General features: G+C 32.9%; 2 protein-coding genes and 1 long non-coding RNA gene across 7 annotated transcripts in view; 1 reads left to right on the top strand and 2 right to left on the bottom strand.

Annotated features, from left to right (window-relative positions):
- Positions 1 to 12,156, bottom strand: part of LOC100743970 (proton-coupled amino acid transporter-like protein CG1139) — a 22,338-nt gene extending 10,182 nt beyond the window's left edge. Inside the window, exons 1-2 of one of the 2 annotated variants that reach the window (XM_024364915.2) lie at positions 11,716 to 12,156; positions 3,503 to 3,592 (exon numbers count right to left, since the gene is read on the bottom strand). The gene's annotated coding sequence lies outside the window, so the exon portion shown is untranslated. Of the gene's footprint in view, positions 1 to 3,502; positions 3,593 to 8,771; positions 8,914 to 11,715 lie in introns of those variants that run through there. The other variant, XM_012380984.3, reaches the window with a different exon arrangement.
- On the top strand, positions 8,966 to 17,932 carry LOC112212139. Of its 4 annotated transcripts, XR_004460982.1 has the most exons (4): positions 8,966 to 9,179; positions 9,703 to 9,794; positions 12,624 to 12,771; positions 16,215 to 17,931. It is a non-coding gene; the product is annotated as an uncharacterized LOC112212139 (long non-coding RNA). The 4 variants fall into 4 exon arrangements; XR_002945929.2 differs by lacking the exon at positions 9,703 to 9,794; XR_004460981.1 differs by lacking the exon at positions 8,966 to 9,179 and having other exon boundaries at positions 9,250 to 9,794; positions 16,215 to 17,932.
- Positions 13,842 to 17,932, bottom strand: part of LOC100748993 (proton-coupled amino acid transporter-like protein CG1139) — a 40,779-nt gene continuing 36,688 nt past the window's right edge. The window contains exon 8 of the mRNA XM_012380963.3: positions 13,842 to 16,469. Coding sequence (XP_012236386.1) covers positions 16,225 to 16,469 — 245 coding nt within the window. The 3' untranslated portion in view covers positions 13,842 to 16,224. The remainder of the gene's footprint in view (positions 16,470 to 17,932) is intronic.

The following is a 17,932-nucleotide window of genomic DNA, read 5'->3' as shown; positions in this document are numbered from 1 at the left end:
AAAAAAAAAAAAAAAAAAAAAAAAAAAATGGGAAGAAGGTCTGGAAGAAATTGTACAAATTTTAAAAATTCAAATGTACCTTAATCAGGTTTTTGGTGAAAGGATTATTTTTTAAAGATTCAGGAAATTTCTTGAAGAATTAGGAAACTGCACAATTTTTGCAAGTTATTCCGATGATGTTTGATAAATAACGCGTGATAGAAAAGAAGATGGTTTAATGGAGAGTAAATGAATCGTTTATTTTTAATTTTGTCTGTTTGTAAACGTCATTTCCAGATTAAAGTCTCCTTTTTATAATTAATAAAAAAAGCATCGGTGGTAATCATTTAGAATTTCAAGAACATACACTTTCTGCTCCACTTGTTGTAAATAATTTATCGTAGTCTTGCGTTAATTTAACCCTCCTGACGTCTATCGCAATAAAATATTCTTCTGCGTTGAATTTAAAATATTTACTCGTTGTTTCGTGTAATTTAACGTTACTTAAAAAGGGAAAGAAAAACTCGTATGGGTTTACGTCGATTTACATTAATCGAACTGGTTTCTAAATTAGAAATAAAATTTATATTTAGAAAATTATGAAAATAAATAATGATAAATAATGATATAATTTTATTTAAAAGGCAGATAGGAAACGCGAGCAACTTTTAGTATTTTTATTATAACATTAAATGGTAAATAAGACATTTTAATTGAAAACGAAAATGAAGTTATAAGAACAATTAGATTGTATTACATATGTTTTACATATTACGTACGAAATTTTGTATATTCTTGTTTTATACGTTACATACGAAGATTTGAAGGATATGTTTGATGGTCTCCAATTGAAGAAGCTTGAAAATATTGCAAAATCAAAGCAATTAGATTGGTGCAAGCAGAGTCTGTGTCGTCGTAACGCTGAACTGATTCTTCGAAACGCGAAAACATGCAGAAATAAGGAAATCATTATCTAATTATCGTATGAAGCGTACAGAATAGAGGCTAGAATGCTTGAACCGGTGCACGATTTCCCTTTGATTGAATAATGATCAATCGTGGAAACACAATGGCGTGTTAAAATCAGAATGAACGGTCGTCCCTCGGATTGTATCCGATACAATCGTTAAAGAGTCTCTTAAGTTGGAGGAAAATATGGAAGAATCTTAAATATATGCGATTTCTCATTTCAATGTTATATTACGATTTTCTTCGTTAAAAGGAAATAAAATTGAGACTTGAAAATTCAGACGTAGTAATTCTTTGCATAATTATTAAATTTTGTTCTAGTTTGACTGACTTTAATTTAATTTTTATTATTTGCTTTTTCGGAAAAATTGTAATTACTATCATGTACCTTCGTGTGAAAAATTTGTCTAACTTTTCAATGTCAGAAATAGTCAAACTAATCAGACCAGAAACTAGTAGAACTGCCAAATTAGTTGCATCAACCATCAAATCTACAACTCTTATTCCAACTACCTGCATAAACAACGATCGGTATGTGAGATAGACTTTCCGATCGAGTTGAGTTTAATTTATTTAAATATCGCATTTAATCCTCTTGTTACGTAAATACAAATTGCAGAATGGAACATATCGTTTAACAATTCCTATATTTTTGATATTTAGCTAAAATTCTAGCAATAATTAGCTCGTTCGAAACGATCATCTATCGACAGTAAATAGAAACGTTTCGATTTCTACAAATTGTTGAATAATCGACCGATTGTTTTACAAACCGAGTTTGTTAAAAGACTGAAAACTCTTGTTAATACGTTATATCTTGATTAATATTAAGACGTCAGAAAATCTATTAAATCTATACAAATATGCGATAATTCATCTATTTTATTATGACGAAATTTTCTCAGTAAATGTACAATTAGATTGTTAATAATTTAAAAATCCTCGGTTTGAAATTCCTACTGAATCAATGATACTTTTACTTTCGAATGCTTTAATAAATTAAAACCTACGAAATTGCGAATATTTGTTAATAAGAACTATAATAAGCAATAACAAATTTCAACCCCGTTACGACTCCTATAATTCCATAAGAATGTGATAGAAATTTTATATCCTTAAATTTGTGATTATTATTTTATCATCTATTTATGCGTCTCTATTACTTAAAACGTTGATTAAAACCAATAAAGTGCATAAGCAATGCAACTTTACTTATACCGGCTTCACACGCCGAACGAATCGTTGACATAGCCTGGTTCAATGCGACAAGTTAAATTCGGCGCTCATTTATCTGTGTCAGTGGTGCTTATTATCGCGTACAAAGCGGCGTTTAGCCCGATGTTGCAGCCACGACCGGCTGGTTAACAATTTCATTTGGTCATTGACATTGTGTTCCGACCATTAATACTCAACCTTTGAACGTTCATACCGAAAAACTTCCAATGAACTAAGCTAGAAACGATGTGCACATGCCATAAATAGCATTATATAATTAGCAGTGATTTTAACAAGGATGATTCTACGTGAAGAATTAAGTCAAGATCGTAAAACAGAATGGTGAAATAAATTTTCAGAAGACCCAGGAGTATTAATAGTTAAGCTCTGAACGCTAGTCTGTATTCAGGTTGGATGGGAGTGTGAATGAGAAATGTATGTAAATCAACCTCGTCTTGTAACCAGCAGGCAAAAATTAATAAAATATGTATGTAGGTATATATAGTTGATCTTTGAATGTCCATATCGAAAAATATTCCGATGAACTAAGTTATGCTACAAACGTATATCACGTAACAGCCCGTAACTAGCAATCTCATAATTAGTAATATTTTAAATGAGGCGATTTCGCGTGAAAAATTAAATGGAAATCGTGAAACAGAATGTTGTCATTTGATGCTCCATTTTTTAGAAAATTAAGTTCGATACAGTGAAAATTCAATAGTTTCCTATTACGTGTAATATTTAGTCTGTTAATAAATTATATTTAGAATCTAATAGTATAATAATAATAATAATGCAATTACTAAACTGTGAATATTTTTGCAAATTTTTCTTTTTATGAATGTTATTTTTACGAAACAGTAATAAAAGGTATAATACACTATGCACTGTAGATATTTTGAGTGTTTCTAATTCTACATTTAAGTTTCTGAAAAATACATAAATATTCTTACTCTACTTATCATAATTTCTTACAACAAATGAACGTTATAATATAATACAGGGTGGTTGGTAACTGGTGGTACAAGCGGAAAGGGGGTGATTCTACGCGAAAAAAGAAATCGAAAATATAGAATAAAAACTTTTCGTTCGAGGCTTTGTTTTCGAGAAAATCGACTTTGAATTTTCGCTCGGTACGCGTGCAGTACATTATAGCGGGTCTCACTGTAGATCGTTGTCTCGATGGAAAAATTAAAAAAAAAGAAAAAAAATTTTTCTATATTTTCGACTTCTTTTTTCGCGTTTAGAATCACCCCGTATAATAAATGAAACTAAGTTAAGAATATTTTCTCCACCATAGTAATTAGTACTAAATTGTGAACTTGATCGCGCTCACCTGTTACGCCGGAAATAAGGTTGCTTCTTTCTTAAAAAATTCTGTCGTCTGTGTTTACTGACTTCCTTGCTTCCTTGTCGCTGACTTCTCCTACAAAACGTGAAACTTGTTAGAGTCAAACGACGTTATGAATTCGATTACAAGTTTATTTATTATGATCTTTTCATACTCGATAATTAAATTCCCCTGAAGTAAATTAATAAAGTTGCAAGTTTACTATTCAATCGTAGATTCAGTAATTTGTTACTAACAACGAGTTGATTCTGCCTCGAGCTGGAAATTGTAATTTAAACGGCCATTACTGTAACAAAATATTCAAAACGATACAATATTCTTCCTGCCGTTGTAACGATCCAAGTATCGCTCAAAACTCATGCAAATATCCCCATAATTTATTCATGCCCAATTCCTTGCAATTACGTCGAGTGTTCGCATTAAGCGCAATTAAACTTCCTCGGGTTTCAAATCTCGAACTTCCTCCTTACGAAAAAGATCACATCTACGTATAATTCATCCACAGTCGATCGTTGTTGCACAGATTACTCGAACTAATAAAAAGATCATGCGCTTATTATACATTCGTCGCTTACATAAACGTTCACACGAACACGTGTCCTATTTAAGTTTCTTTCAAAGTTACAGCCACGTTTCTGTTGAAATAAATCCACAAATGCTTGACTTTCAGAATTTCCAGGCGCATGTCAAATGATACAAAGCCGAGGAAGGCCATTTCGAGGGCCTCTCATAAAGGTAAGCAATCGAGGATTGTTGTAACACAAAGATGGCTACAAGTTTGGAACAAGGTCAGACGGGCCACATGTCCGTATGAACATTTTCATTGTTTTTGTGTCTCGTGTTTACTCCTGAAGTAGGGTTCCACGTGTTATGGCACACCCTGTATTTTCTCTCCTTCTCGTTTAATATTCTCAATTTGCTCCGTGTACTTCGCGAGCTAACTTTCATCTTTGAGCTCACAGCTGAAACTAGGAAAATAAATGAAAACACTCGCTCAAACCATTTACTACGTACATTCGTATGGAAAAAAAGATAGATCGTTTCTTTCAGGTGAGATGTAGGTCAAGATTCATTTCGTCCTCTAGAATCGTGATCCTCGAATTGCGTATTTCGAACAGTATACTTTGGCTCAAATGTTTGTCCACGCTAGAGACGTCATACGTAATTCACTGCCAGAAAATATTGTCCAATCTTCGGTATACAATAAAATAAATAGAAAAAACACATAGGTAAATAAACGCGTGAGAAATAGAACAGGAAACAATATCTTCCTTTTTATAAAGATACACACCTTATTATAACTATTATGATTTTTAGCCATTTGCGGCCATATATCAAACAAAGCTGTCGACCAAGCTTAACATGCACCATGTGCACGACAAATGATACAACTAAGAATCTTGAAAATACATCTAAGCTACATTGTTACATACTTTATACACTTGTAGTTATGTATCGATGTCTCTCACTCGCAGATATTGCAATCTATCTTTTGTCAAAGAAACATTGACATTTTCTTGAAAAAGGAAACATTGCTTCTATATATCGAGCGAATGATACACGTGCCAGACATTTCGTATATTATGCGAGATGCCTCAGCTAAAAGAGGCCACCTAAATACCGTCATTGTTTTTATAACATAAAAAATATCTATGTCACAGTCTAAATAGTTTCAAAAATGAAATACATACCACAAACCATTTATTTTCGGGTGGTTTTTTTTTTATATTTGTATCATATCTGTTGCATACTAATTACAATGTTGAATTAAATTAGTTTGCTGTCATACTGAATCGTACGCATCACGTAACTATGAGCTTTTTAAGTGAAACCACATCTGTTTCCTTTCATTGTATTGCAGAGAACATTACGCAATACGAAGTTTATAGAAGAAACTATAATATATTATAAGTAGATAAATGCAAAAATAACGTATTATAGTGATATTATAATTCCATGTTTCGCAGATTACAAAAGTTTGGAAAGGAAAGTTTCGATTTGCAAATTTCGGTAGAGGAAGAGATAGAAAATGGCGTCACCTTTGACTACTTGAGCGACGCCCTCGCGTCGCACTGCGTTCGACGCAGCTTAAGTATAGTAATCGATCTCCTAATTCTTACTTCCTCAGAGTACATTAGGGGAACACGTCAACCGGCTCATGAACGCTCGGCACCGAAACAATGTCACCGGGAATATATTTACGCGTCAGCTAATTTTAGAACTGAAGAGTTGTGCCACCTGATAACCGAACCACCTGCCATCCGATAATTGTTACATGAAAATTCCACAATCATTGTTATTAGACAAAAACACATTGTTATTAGATAATTTGCTACTGAAATTATTATTCAACCAATTCCTTTGTAAGGACACACTTCCAAAGTCGTGTTAGAATTTTTCCCTTCGTACTGCTTCCTGTTTTTTTTAACTCGGTTGAGAATTTTGACAAGCTTCGTGCTCGTTTAAGTATGTTGGACCGAGCGATATTTTGTCATATTCGTTTTCACATAGAGAAATTGGACTATGAAGTTTAAATTTAGATACCTTGAGCGATGTAGAAAATTTCTATCAATTTTGGAGGAATAGACAGGTATGAGAAGAATTTTGTAGAAAATTTTTCATTATGCAAATTCAATATCTTTCGATTCGATATAATTATTCTGCTCTATTGTATTCTATATAAATAATGATATATAGTTTACAGTCATTGACATCTATATAGTCAGAAGCGCATGCGATACGATAGTTGAAATCATATTATTAGATCATTGCCATGGTAAACAATTGTAAGTTGAATTATACTGTTTGTTGAACATTTCGTTGAAAGTAAATTGAAGTAGGAAATTACACGAATAATTTAATTGTTTCTTCAACATTTTGCTATATCCAAATTTAAATCCGGAATAAGATTTGTCTATCCTTAATCGACTCTTGTTCTTCGTCCTAAATGTAATGGTAAATAATTGTGAGTTGAATTATACTGTACGTTGAACATTTTGTCGAAAGTAAATGGAAATAGGAAATTGCATGAATAATTTAATTGTTTCTTCAATATTTTGTTACATCCAAAGAGATGAATAATTAACTTAAATCCGGAATAAGATTCCTGTATCCTTAATCGACTCCTGTTCTTCGTCCTAAATGTAATGGTAAACAATTGTGAGTTGAATAATATTGCATGTTAAACATTTTGTCGAAAGTAAATAGAAATAGGAAATTGCACGAATAATTTAATTGTTTCTTCAATATTTTGTTACATCCAAAGAGATGAATAATTAACTTAAATCCGGAATAAGATTCCTGTATCCTTAATCGACTCTTGTTCTTCGTCCTAAATGTAATGATAAACAATTGTGAGTTGAATAATATTGCATGTTGAACATTTTGTCGAAAGTAAATAGAAATAGGAAATTGCATGAATAATTTAATTGTTTTTTCAATATTTTGTTACATCCAAAGAGATGAATAATTAACTTAAATCCGGAATAAGATTTCTCTGTTCTTAATCGACTCCTGTTCTCTTCGTCCTAAGTGTAATAAAGTAAGGATATTACAATCGAAGAGATAGGGGGTGGGGGGAGACAAAGAGAGACTGAGAGAGACGACCGTTATGCAATAGTTTAACCATTTGTCTATTCCAATTGGCGTCATCATATCGACGACCGATTATCTTTCACAAAATAATCGATTAGAATAATCGATTAAAATAATCGTATCACAGTTAAAATCACGAGTATTCGCATGAAAGTCATATTTGAAAGAACGACTCTCAAAATTGTTCAGAATTTACAACAAATTCTGTCTTATCTCTCATCTATGAGCAATAAATTAAAATAACAAATTTATAAAAATTGACTGCTTCATTGAAACGGAATGAGAATATTGAAAATAGAAGATTGCAAGAAATTACATTGCAAGAAATTTAATTTCTACAATTAATATGAATATATGAATTTACGCTTTTCATTTTTCGTACGTTTCATATTAAATTAAAATAAAAATTAAACGTTGAAAGAAAGATTCTAAAAATATAGAATTCATACCGATAAACGATCTCACTTTTTATTTGTCCACAGTAAATTGTAATATATATATATGTGTGTGTGTGTGTATATATATATTTTTTCTATATTACAAGTTATAAAAAGAAAAAAAGAAGAAAGAGAGTTTAGCAACTTAACTTGATACAAGTTCGTATTTCACCAATCAATTACGGTTTATAGCGTTTTTATTAGGGTGCTAACACAGTCTATATTCGTACATGTATTTCACTCTACTAATTCTCTGTCATTGTACGATGCTATCGATACACAGTTCTATTCAAGATTCAATTTAATATCAGCGAATCTTTCCTCTGACCCTTTGTACAGTATTCCTATTCTTACTATACAATTTGTTTTATACGATCAATTTATAATATTAGAAGCGAAATGAAGAAACATACCTAACTCTATTAATAAAAATTCCAACAACCTTTAATCTTATACCAAGAGATTAAATATTCCAGTCTTCTCAAATTGTGCACCACTCAAATTGTTTCAAACAATGACTAACGCACAAGTGCATACAAAATTTATTGAAAGAATCCAATTAAGCAGTGTTTGCAATTCAATGGCTTTGTTCTTGGATGATGAATTCAGCGTTTAACAAAATTCTTCAATCGTTGGAAAAATATAAAGAAATGATATCTCTTTCTTTTTCTATTTACATTAAGACATTTTCAAACTTTTAAGTTTCTTCTAAATTAACAAATTCCCGAATATTTGAACTTGGAATTCACAAATATAGAAATTCTCAATTTGCGGGCTGTCGAACTTTCAACTTCATAATTTACAAACTTCAAATCCCCGAGTTCGGAAGTCTTCGATTTTCCAATTTACGAGCACCCAAACATTCAGATAAACTTGCAAATTCTCAAGTTTCAAACTCGCGAGCTCACGAATTTCCAAACTACAAATTCACGAACTTCCAAATATCCTAATTTTTAAATTTCCAAACGTTAACCTCGCGATTCAACGCGATTCAGAGGCCACGATCTCGCTACGAGACTTGCAAAAATCTCTCTTCGCAATCCCTAAAATATAATACACAAACCACGACTCTAGAAGATTAACCGAAACTACGACGGAAGAAAGGGAAGGGATAAACGAGTACTCGTAAGACCTAACAAAGAAGAAGCAAATTAGCGTAGCAAAGAAGGAACACGTTCGTTAAGGGTGGACAATGACGGAGAACTCTGTTCGTCTAGACTCACCAGATTAAACACATCCGCAGCGGGGGAAAAACGAAAAATCGAGCCGCCAGACGGTGTACGCGATCTCTTCGTCACGATGGATCTCCTAACGCTAATGTGGACGGTCCAGAGGATGTCTAGCGACTGGGCCGCGTTAAACCGCGGAACATTTCAATTTCCAACGCGACAAACCGCGAGCGAACTCCATCGTCACGTGACGAGAGTTAGATACTACGCCTCCGGTGCAACCACGGGGAGCAGATGGATTTCAGACGCGTTTCACGATGAGCAGAGATCAGCAGTTTGTCATTTGCTCTAGCACAGAGAGCTCTCAGACCGGAGAGGAAGGTGTCGAATTTGGAATTTTGAGGATTCTCGAGATTCAGACAATTTGGAGATCTGGGAAATGGGATTGGAATTAGAATCGAGGTGAGATTTTGTTTCTTTTTTTTTTTTTTGGAGATCTTGGAAGTTTTGGAGATCCAGGGAGTTTGGAAATCTGAAAATTGCAATTGCAAAGTTTATTTGGAGATGGTGGAGATCCAAGGAATTCGAAGGTTTAGAAATTGAAATTAATCGAGACGAAGTTTGTGTGGGAATTTTTGGGATTCTGGAGATTCAGAGAATTTGGAGATTGGCAATTAGAATTAAAATTGAAATTCAGGATTTTTGACAGTTCAAGTCTGGGAGATCTGAAACGTATAGTGGATTTTGGGAATTTCGTTCGCGAGCAAGTTTTGACTTGATATTAGAAATTCGAATTTGATGTGAGATGAAGTTTCTAGATCTTGGAAGTTGAATTCTTCTTTGCTGAACACTTTTCGACGTCACCAGGGAGTAACATAACTCACGCAGACATGGTTTCTTCTTCGATTTACAAGGATGCCTATAAAAGAAGGCCAAACGACCCCATTTGGCCATGTGAATCATATAAATTATATGTACCTATTAGCGTCAAGTTTGGAGGAGAACACATCGATTGACCCACAAAGGGGATCACAGTCGTACGAACGCCAAAAGAACCAAAGGTTACCATTGATCAAGGTTAATAAGCGTATCAAACCATTTTTTTAATTTTCTACATTGTACGTTCCACACCTATGCAAGTTTATCATCTTCTAAACTATGTTTTCAACCCCTGATGTTCTTTAAATTGTAAAATATAAATTACGAGATAAATTTAAACATAGAATACAAAGAAACATTAAATTTCTTAAAATTATATAAACCCAAACTTTAAGTATAAATTAAATATAATTAAATTATGATTAAATGTAAATTATAAATATTATAAAATATAAATTACCAGATAAATTTTCTACATTGTACGTTTCACGCCTACACAAGTTTATCATCTTCCAAACTATGTTGATAAATTTAAACATAGAATACAAAGAAACATCAAATTTCTTAAAATTACATAAACCCAAACTTTAAGTATAAATTAAATATAATTAAATTATAATTAAATATAAATTATAAATATTGTAAAATATAAATTACGAAATAAATTTTCTACATTGTACGTTCCTCGCTTACGCAAGTTTATCATCTTCTAAGCTACGTTCTCAACCCCTGACCTTCTTCAAATTGTAAAATATAAACTACGAGATAAATTTAAACATAGAATACAAAGAAACATTAAATTTCTTAAAATCATATAAACCCAAACTTTAAGTACCCACAACTCAATTTTGATACTAATTAATATTTAATAAGAATCATCAAAATAACACGAGTACGTAATTAAACTATAAATATAAATTGTTGTGTTCATAAAGATATGAATTTGCACAAGCAGGAGATATCTGTCTTACAAAGTGCAAGAGTAACATTAATACAGCGTTATTAGTAAGCTCGTTGATAAAGCTGCTCCCTCTGATATTTATCCATGATTGATAACAATAGTGATACGAGACAGCTTGCCGTCGTTGCGGTTATTCGCATGGATAGACGATAAAGAAATTGAGCACAGTATGATGCACGGATCAGCCTACGAGTTCAAAGGGGATATATTGATCGTAGAAGGTGTGTATACGTATATGCTGAGGTATTACTCGGTCACTCGACCCACTATGATTTCCTCTGCATTATTAATAATCATTAGTTCGTTTGTAGTTCTTAAGATTAAGAAGAAATTTACTTTGTTTTCATTAAATGGGTATTCGGTATTTTGCAAAAATAGCGGCGTTTCTTTTTGTGAAATGTATTTAAATGTAAATTCTACAACAGCAAGTGATTATCCGTGTCTTTAAATATAATTTTTACTTTAGAAGAGAGAAAGTTTGTAATTCCTGCTTACGTGTTTTGGGGGGGAAAATGATACAAAATATAAGAGAAAATAATTTGATAAAACAGTAAAAGAGAAAAAAGTAAAAAAATGGTAATATTGTAATTTTTACAATAACGTACTTTAACGGAATAGTATAGATAGAAAAGATACAATGAGTCACTTATGATTTTAATAAAATGACGTAAAGTTTATTAAAAGGGTAGTCATATATGCTTCGTGTATTTTGATAGAAGTAAATTAACAAAGAAAGGTAAATCAGAGCTGATGCCAAAAAGCAACAAGGTACTTCGATCAGGCCTCAAAATAATACTACGATATTCAGCAATATTTTCAAAATTATATCACAGAATTTAGGAACTAATATTTGCAAGGAACAAAAATTCCCTTCACTGACAAAGAACTATCAATTTCATCATTTTTACGAGTTCTAGATCGTTTATTTTACAATTAATAAAAATATACAAATATTCCTAGTAACATTAATTCTATTAAAATAGGACTATTATTGCATATTATTTTTCTTCATCATATTATTATTATATTATATTCTATATTTGCTTATTTCTATCATATCACTCAAATTGTAATCGTTTATCTCTGACATATTGAAGCACGCATTCAAGACCAGCAGCTGTAGCGTCAATACAAAAAGAATCTTTAAATAACACTTACTTTTCATCCCCTCGTCACACGAAGAAAGAAAATCGATGTTGTAATTTCCAAGAAGAAGAAATAGGATTCAGGGTTACACTGAAAGTGTATCGCTTCTGCACCATCGACGACCCTTCTATAGCTGCACGTTACGTAACCTACCAACCCCCGAACATTGAACTAAAATCCAAAAGTGTTACGATCGAACCACGTTAATCAGCGTCTCATAAAATTTCCTCGTTCACACTCTTTCTATTAATCCCCACAGTCCAACTGCGTTACTTTTATGACGCTGAGAATAAACGGCTCGCTATACATGACTTTGCTACTCAAAGGACTAAATTTTTATTAGGTTTCTTTCTTCTTAACGCGTTTACCACTTTTTACATAGCAAATTCAATTTCAACTTGTCCAATTTGCCGCTCAAAGAGCTACATTTCGCTCATATTTCAATTAACTTTGCATTAACAATTGATAATTTCCACGCACAAGCACCAACTTCGTCTTGACACTGTACAACGTAGCTTTGAATTAACTTAATTCTAGCTTATATTCCGCACGCTTTGACCTATAATTCAAAATCATCCAATGATTACCATACGCGAGCTTCAGCCTTAATTGGACGCACCATAAATTATCTTCGAATTGGATTTAACTTAACTCTGGCTTATATTCCAGATACCTTCAACGATCATTCAAAAGCATTCAATAATTACAAACTTGCTTCGACCATAACTTAATGCACCGTGAATTAGCGTTGCATTAGATTTAGCTTAGTTCCAGCTTCTATCTCAACTATTTATCCAAAGTCATTCACAGATTGTCACACGCAAGTCCACGTTTAAACTTCGAATTCATCACTGAAATAACCAAGGAACTTCACGATTCTTTATACCTGGCCAAACTTATGTTAGACGATCTTTTTTCAGGGAAAATAACTGTTGCCTCGTGCTAAGCCGCCGATGTGAAACACGAGGGTGCGTGTGCTGACCGCACACATCCGGACGAATGTCTTATCGACATGGGGTCGCGTGCACACGTGTGAAGAGAAACTGTCTGCACCAGGTTCGCTTCCAGGTATGTAGGGGCAGCCACCCCAGTAGCGATCTATACGCCCTTTGCTGGAATAAAATCTCATGGCGTCTGCGCTGAAACCCACCACCGTCAACTTTCCCCACTGTACCCTGCTCTATAATCCTGGACAGTTTTGATTCCCTCTAAGGTCCAGCTTTGCATCATTTTACTTTGTGTAAGTACGGTGTAATAGAAAGTTTCTGTCGTATACTTTTTTCTTTTTTTTTTTTGTTTTGTTTTTTAAATAATAGTTTGTTAGATGGAAAGAGAAATTACTGGGATTTTTTGTGAAAGTATTTACAGGAAACTTTTTGAAAGAGAGAAGCTTTTTGTAACGACGTTTAGATCAAAGAAAGAAATCTTTTACGTAAAAAGATCAGGAGTTTTGGACCAATTTTTCTGCGTCTAACATATCTTTATATTTGAATTAGAGTAAGTTCTATTATGTAAATAATAGAGAGATTTTATTATGTAAATTTGAAAGAAATTCGTAGAATAATACTTCAGGAGAATCTTTCAAATTTCCCTGTTCCCAAGTTCTTTTATAAAAGAAGCGCATAAAGTTCTACTATATTAAAAGTAGGCTAAGCTGCGTTATGTGAATAATGAAAGCTTCTGTTCAAAAGTTTTCTTCTATCTCATTTCCAATAATAGTACTACTTTTTGAAACATCTGATATATTCTGAAAACTGGGGTATAAGTTTTATTCAGTTTTCTGTGTCTCCTCTTGGGAAGTTCATTTGAAATCAGAGTAAAAGCATTGCATCAACAAAAGTTAGTCACACTAAAAGAATCTTGGCAAATAAATATTTAAAAATAATAATTTGTAATTTTTCCTGAAATTAGGAGTACGTATATTGAAGAGTGAGTATCAGAGTAATGTGGTGGGGGGAAATGGTTTGTGTCCTTGAGTATCCATTACGTTGTTCCAAGCTATAGCTGGGCTATACGCACTCGTATGTACATATTAAGTTAGATTCATACGTAGTCTATGTATTGCAAATTTTATATGGAAACTTTGGAAATAGTTTAAGGATTGTTGGTATATTTTCATAAAATAAACAATCACCTTGTAACTAGTCACAACAAATTTATTCATGGCTACAACTGATAATATTCTCAGCAATAAAATAGAGATTTCAAAAACAAAAAGGGATCCATTTTATAATCCACACAATAATCGATCATAATCTTCGACATTAATTTATTAATTGAACGAGCAAGGCGTAACAAGTACAGCCTGGCTTTATTAATATAAAAAAAAAGACATACTTGTTTTAAATTTACTTTACCTTAATACAATTAATAAATAATATATTTACGTTGTACTTAAAAACCGAGGGATTTTGTTCTTTCGCGATCATCATCTGTTTCGTTTCTTATCTTACATAAATCGTCTGTATCAAATTCCGTGATCTAATCCACGATATTCATGAATTTTATTTCACATACATCGTCTGTATCGAAAATTCAACGAAATATCATTCTTTGTTTCGGTTAATTAGTTGCCAATTGTCTGTAGAAATAATTTGCACCGTGATTTCTTTGTCCAGAACACGGAAACAATGGCGAAATGATATTCCTACAAAGAGAAAAACACGAGTTTCGCTGGCGAAGCTAGTCGCTTGCTTTGGAGAAACGAATGTCTCTCGAATAAAAAAATGAAATGATGTTTCAAGCGGAGCTTTCTCATCATCGTCGATGAACACATTTCATTTTTCACTTATCAATCTTAAGCTTAGACGAGAATCATAGCGGTTAGAACACATTTACTCGATCATAATCGCGTTATAATCATCAGATAATTCTTAACCACTTAACGCGCAAACGCCTCACACCTTACGCAAGATGTGTTATTCAGTCGTTTGAATTCGACGTAACAATGAAAATATTATTTATGAATTTCTCTTTTAGAACAACAATCAACAAGCTGATAGATTTGTGCTTAACCCTGCTGCATTCTTTACGTTATCTCCGATCAAATATTTCTTTAACGTTACAAAATATATTAAGTTCGAACAAAATATAAAAGCACTTTTACTGCTGTAATGTAAAATTTACGATTCTTTTTTTTTCCTTTTTTGTAAAATAATTTTCAGGCCTATAGTGTAAATATATCGAGTCTCTTAGCTGTGCAATAATAATAAAATAGTAAATAGACTGTTCATATTGAAACATTAAGCATCAATTACTGTAAAACTGATACAAAAATCGATTCGAGAAATTTGTGAAAATAATAACGTTCTGCAAACACATAATCCGGAAGTGATAAAAAAGACTGAATCGAGCAGAGGTTTCAGTTCTTTACGACAGTTACTCATAGCAGAAATTTATAACTGTTCTTATGTCTCCGTGATTGTTTTTCTTTTTTTTTTTTTTTATTTATTTGTACAAATCTTTTCACAGAAGCTTACAAGATAAGCTGGTCAGTGCCAATACTTTTGCTCATCATACGTATAAAAATTGATTTGTATCGTACGTATATACGTACATTGCCAGGCATAAGTATTAAGACACCTAATCGTTACAATTATTATAAGACTCTGACAAATCCTACCTCGTTTAGAATTTTGCTGCATAAAGCAATTCTAATTGAAAAAAAAATGAATTTAAATGAAGTAACAGATTTGTAGCAAAATGATCGAAAAATAAAACTAGTTAATATCTCGAGGTGTCCAAGTATTTATGGCCAACACTGTACTTTCTTTTCTTCAGCAAATAAATATTCAAGACTTGCAACAGAGTTAAAAAAAAATTGCGAAAAATTAATTATTCTGTTTTGCTTCAAGTTACGAACAGCACGTCATGATAATCTACATGCACGTTAAATAGTTAAAGGTCGAACTGTGTGCAGCTCAATCTGCCTCCACGTTCATAAATAAACGTCTTTATTTTTCCTCGCGATCTAACCGACCAAGTATCAAAATATCACTGTTCGATTGAAATTCCATCCGCCATGCTGTCAGAGAAGACACGGCGGCTTGGAAACGATAAAAAAAAAAAAAAAAGAAACAGTTCCTTGTCAGGCGATACCATTCACAACCATATTTTATAATAAACCGCATTTCAAGCACGCTTGTACCATTAAATCAGACACGCCAGGCGTCGACCTTTTTCAATCTTCCTCGCTTATTTGCTATTCACGCGATCAACGCATATTTCTAAAAAAATACATCAGAAAATACATCTTCTCCATCAAGAAAATGGAAGATCTTAAAATTAGTATTAGATGATCTTATACGCGGCCGAATCGAGCCGCTGGTTTTATTAAACAGCTAACTTATCACATTGGCCATAGTTCTTCTATTTTTTCTTTTTCCTCCCGTCACTCTATCTTCTTCTGATTCTTCCATTAATTCTTTTCTTCTACCGCTTCGTTCTACCTCGTTTTCTCGTTCTTCTTTCCTAATGTACTCCTCACCGACCTGTTACTGTACCATTTCCAGGGCGCACAGTTCAAGAGAAGGTCTTGATGATGTCACGGAGACTCGTATAGGTTCCAACTATGAGACCAAGGACCGCGAAAAGTACGAGCGACATGTTCTTTGCTATCATTATCGCCTTTCCTGTGCGGTCGTGCACATGCCAGAATGTGCAGATTTGAATGAGGGCGGGGAACGCCAGGCCCAAACCAGAGAGACACAGAGCACCGAACAGGGATATAAACAGATCTAGTTCCGGAATTGCCACGGCTAACAGGACTGAAATATACGAAAGGAAAAGAGATTATAGCATCAATTCTTCTTAAATTTATTATCGTTTGGAAAAATTTTCTGAGATGTGGCAAGTGATTAGTCAAAGTTGAGATGGACGAAGGGATTGTAACTTTGATGTTCTTTTACGATTTATTATTTAGAGAAATTTGTAGAGAAGCGATTAGATAAAGTTAGGATTGCAGAGAGGGGATGATTACAGTTTTAGTATGATCAGACTAATGATTTTATGGAGTGAGAGGATCGATAAGATTATTTTTATCGCTCAGGAGATTTTGTAGAACAATTTTAGTCGATTAATCAAGATTACGATGGGAGTAGGGATAATTCAAGTTTTAGTATGATCAGACTAATTATTTTGTGGAGTGAGAGGATCGATAGGATTATGTTTGTCGTTTAGAGGACTTTGTAGAGATACTTCAGTCGATTAATCAGTATTACGATGGGAGTAGGGATAATTAAAGTTATTGGTGTGATCGGAGTAATTGTTTTGTGAAGTTGAGAGGCTGATAACATTGTTTCTATTATTTACAACATTTTGTAGAAACATCTGATCGGTTAGTCAACGACAGGATGGGAAAAAGTACGACTAAGTTTTAGTATACTCGATCAGAGTAATTATTATCTGATTTTTATTAGAATTGAATTGTTAGGAAATTTTAAAGATAGAATAAGAAATAAAGTTTTAGTTTCGCATTTAGTTGATCGTTTCAGTTTCTAAATAAAACTATGTTCTATAGGGAATTTGAATTATCAGAAGCAAGTAAGAGGCAAACAAGACCTTTAGCGAGTTAGATTTAGATTCGATTAAGCCTCTGGAATAATTACTCCGAGTTAGAAGAGACCGAGTCACAGGTCAGGGAGAATCTAAAGCAGTTGTGTATATTTGTGGAACAGTTAGTTTTAACCAGTTTGAATCAAACGCGAGTAAGCCTGTACAATTAAAGCCAGGAAAAGCCCCAAGATATAAAATCAATTACTTCCATATCAATTCGTGCAGCTAAAATAACAAAGTTAATGATCAATAGATTACACAGATAGAGGCAAAACTACGTCACGTAAATTAGGATCAAAAAACAAGTTCCCTTCAATGACAAATGTTTCTTTACTTATTAGAAGAACAAATTCAGCATTTAAATAGAATCAAATATAACACATTCCTCTATTATTAAAAGGAGAATTCGTGGAATAACCGCAGAAAGCTTACCTACACCAAACTTAAATTTCCAATTCTAATTAATTCTCAATTCCAATAAATTGTAATCAATTCACTCTACAATTAATTAAATTCTCACTTAATCCTATTGCAAACTAAAACTCAAAATATAAAAAAACCGATCAATTATAAATATAATAATAAGCAAGTACTAACAAACCAAACGACCAGAAGCAGAACGAAACTATGTATCTATTAATCGCTATCAAAAATCAAAGATCCTTTACGAAGGTAT

The sequence above is a fragment of the Bombus impatiens genome, unplaced genomic scaffold, assembly GCF_000188095.3.
Source record: "Bombus impatiens unplaced genomic scaffold, BIMP_2.2 scf_0114, whole genome shotgun sequence".
Classification (NCBI taxonomy): domain Eukaryota; kingdom Metazoa; phylum Arthropoda; class Insecta; order Hymenoptera; family Apidae; genus Bombus; species Bombus impatiens.
Note: the sequence above shows the minus strand (reverse complement) of the source record. Positions and strands in the feature narration are given on the sequence as shown.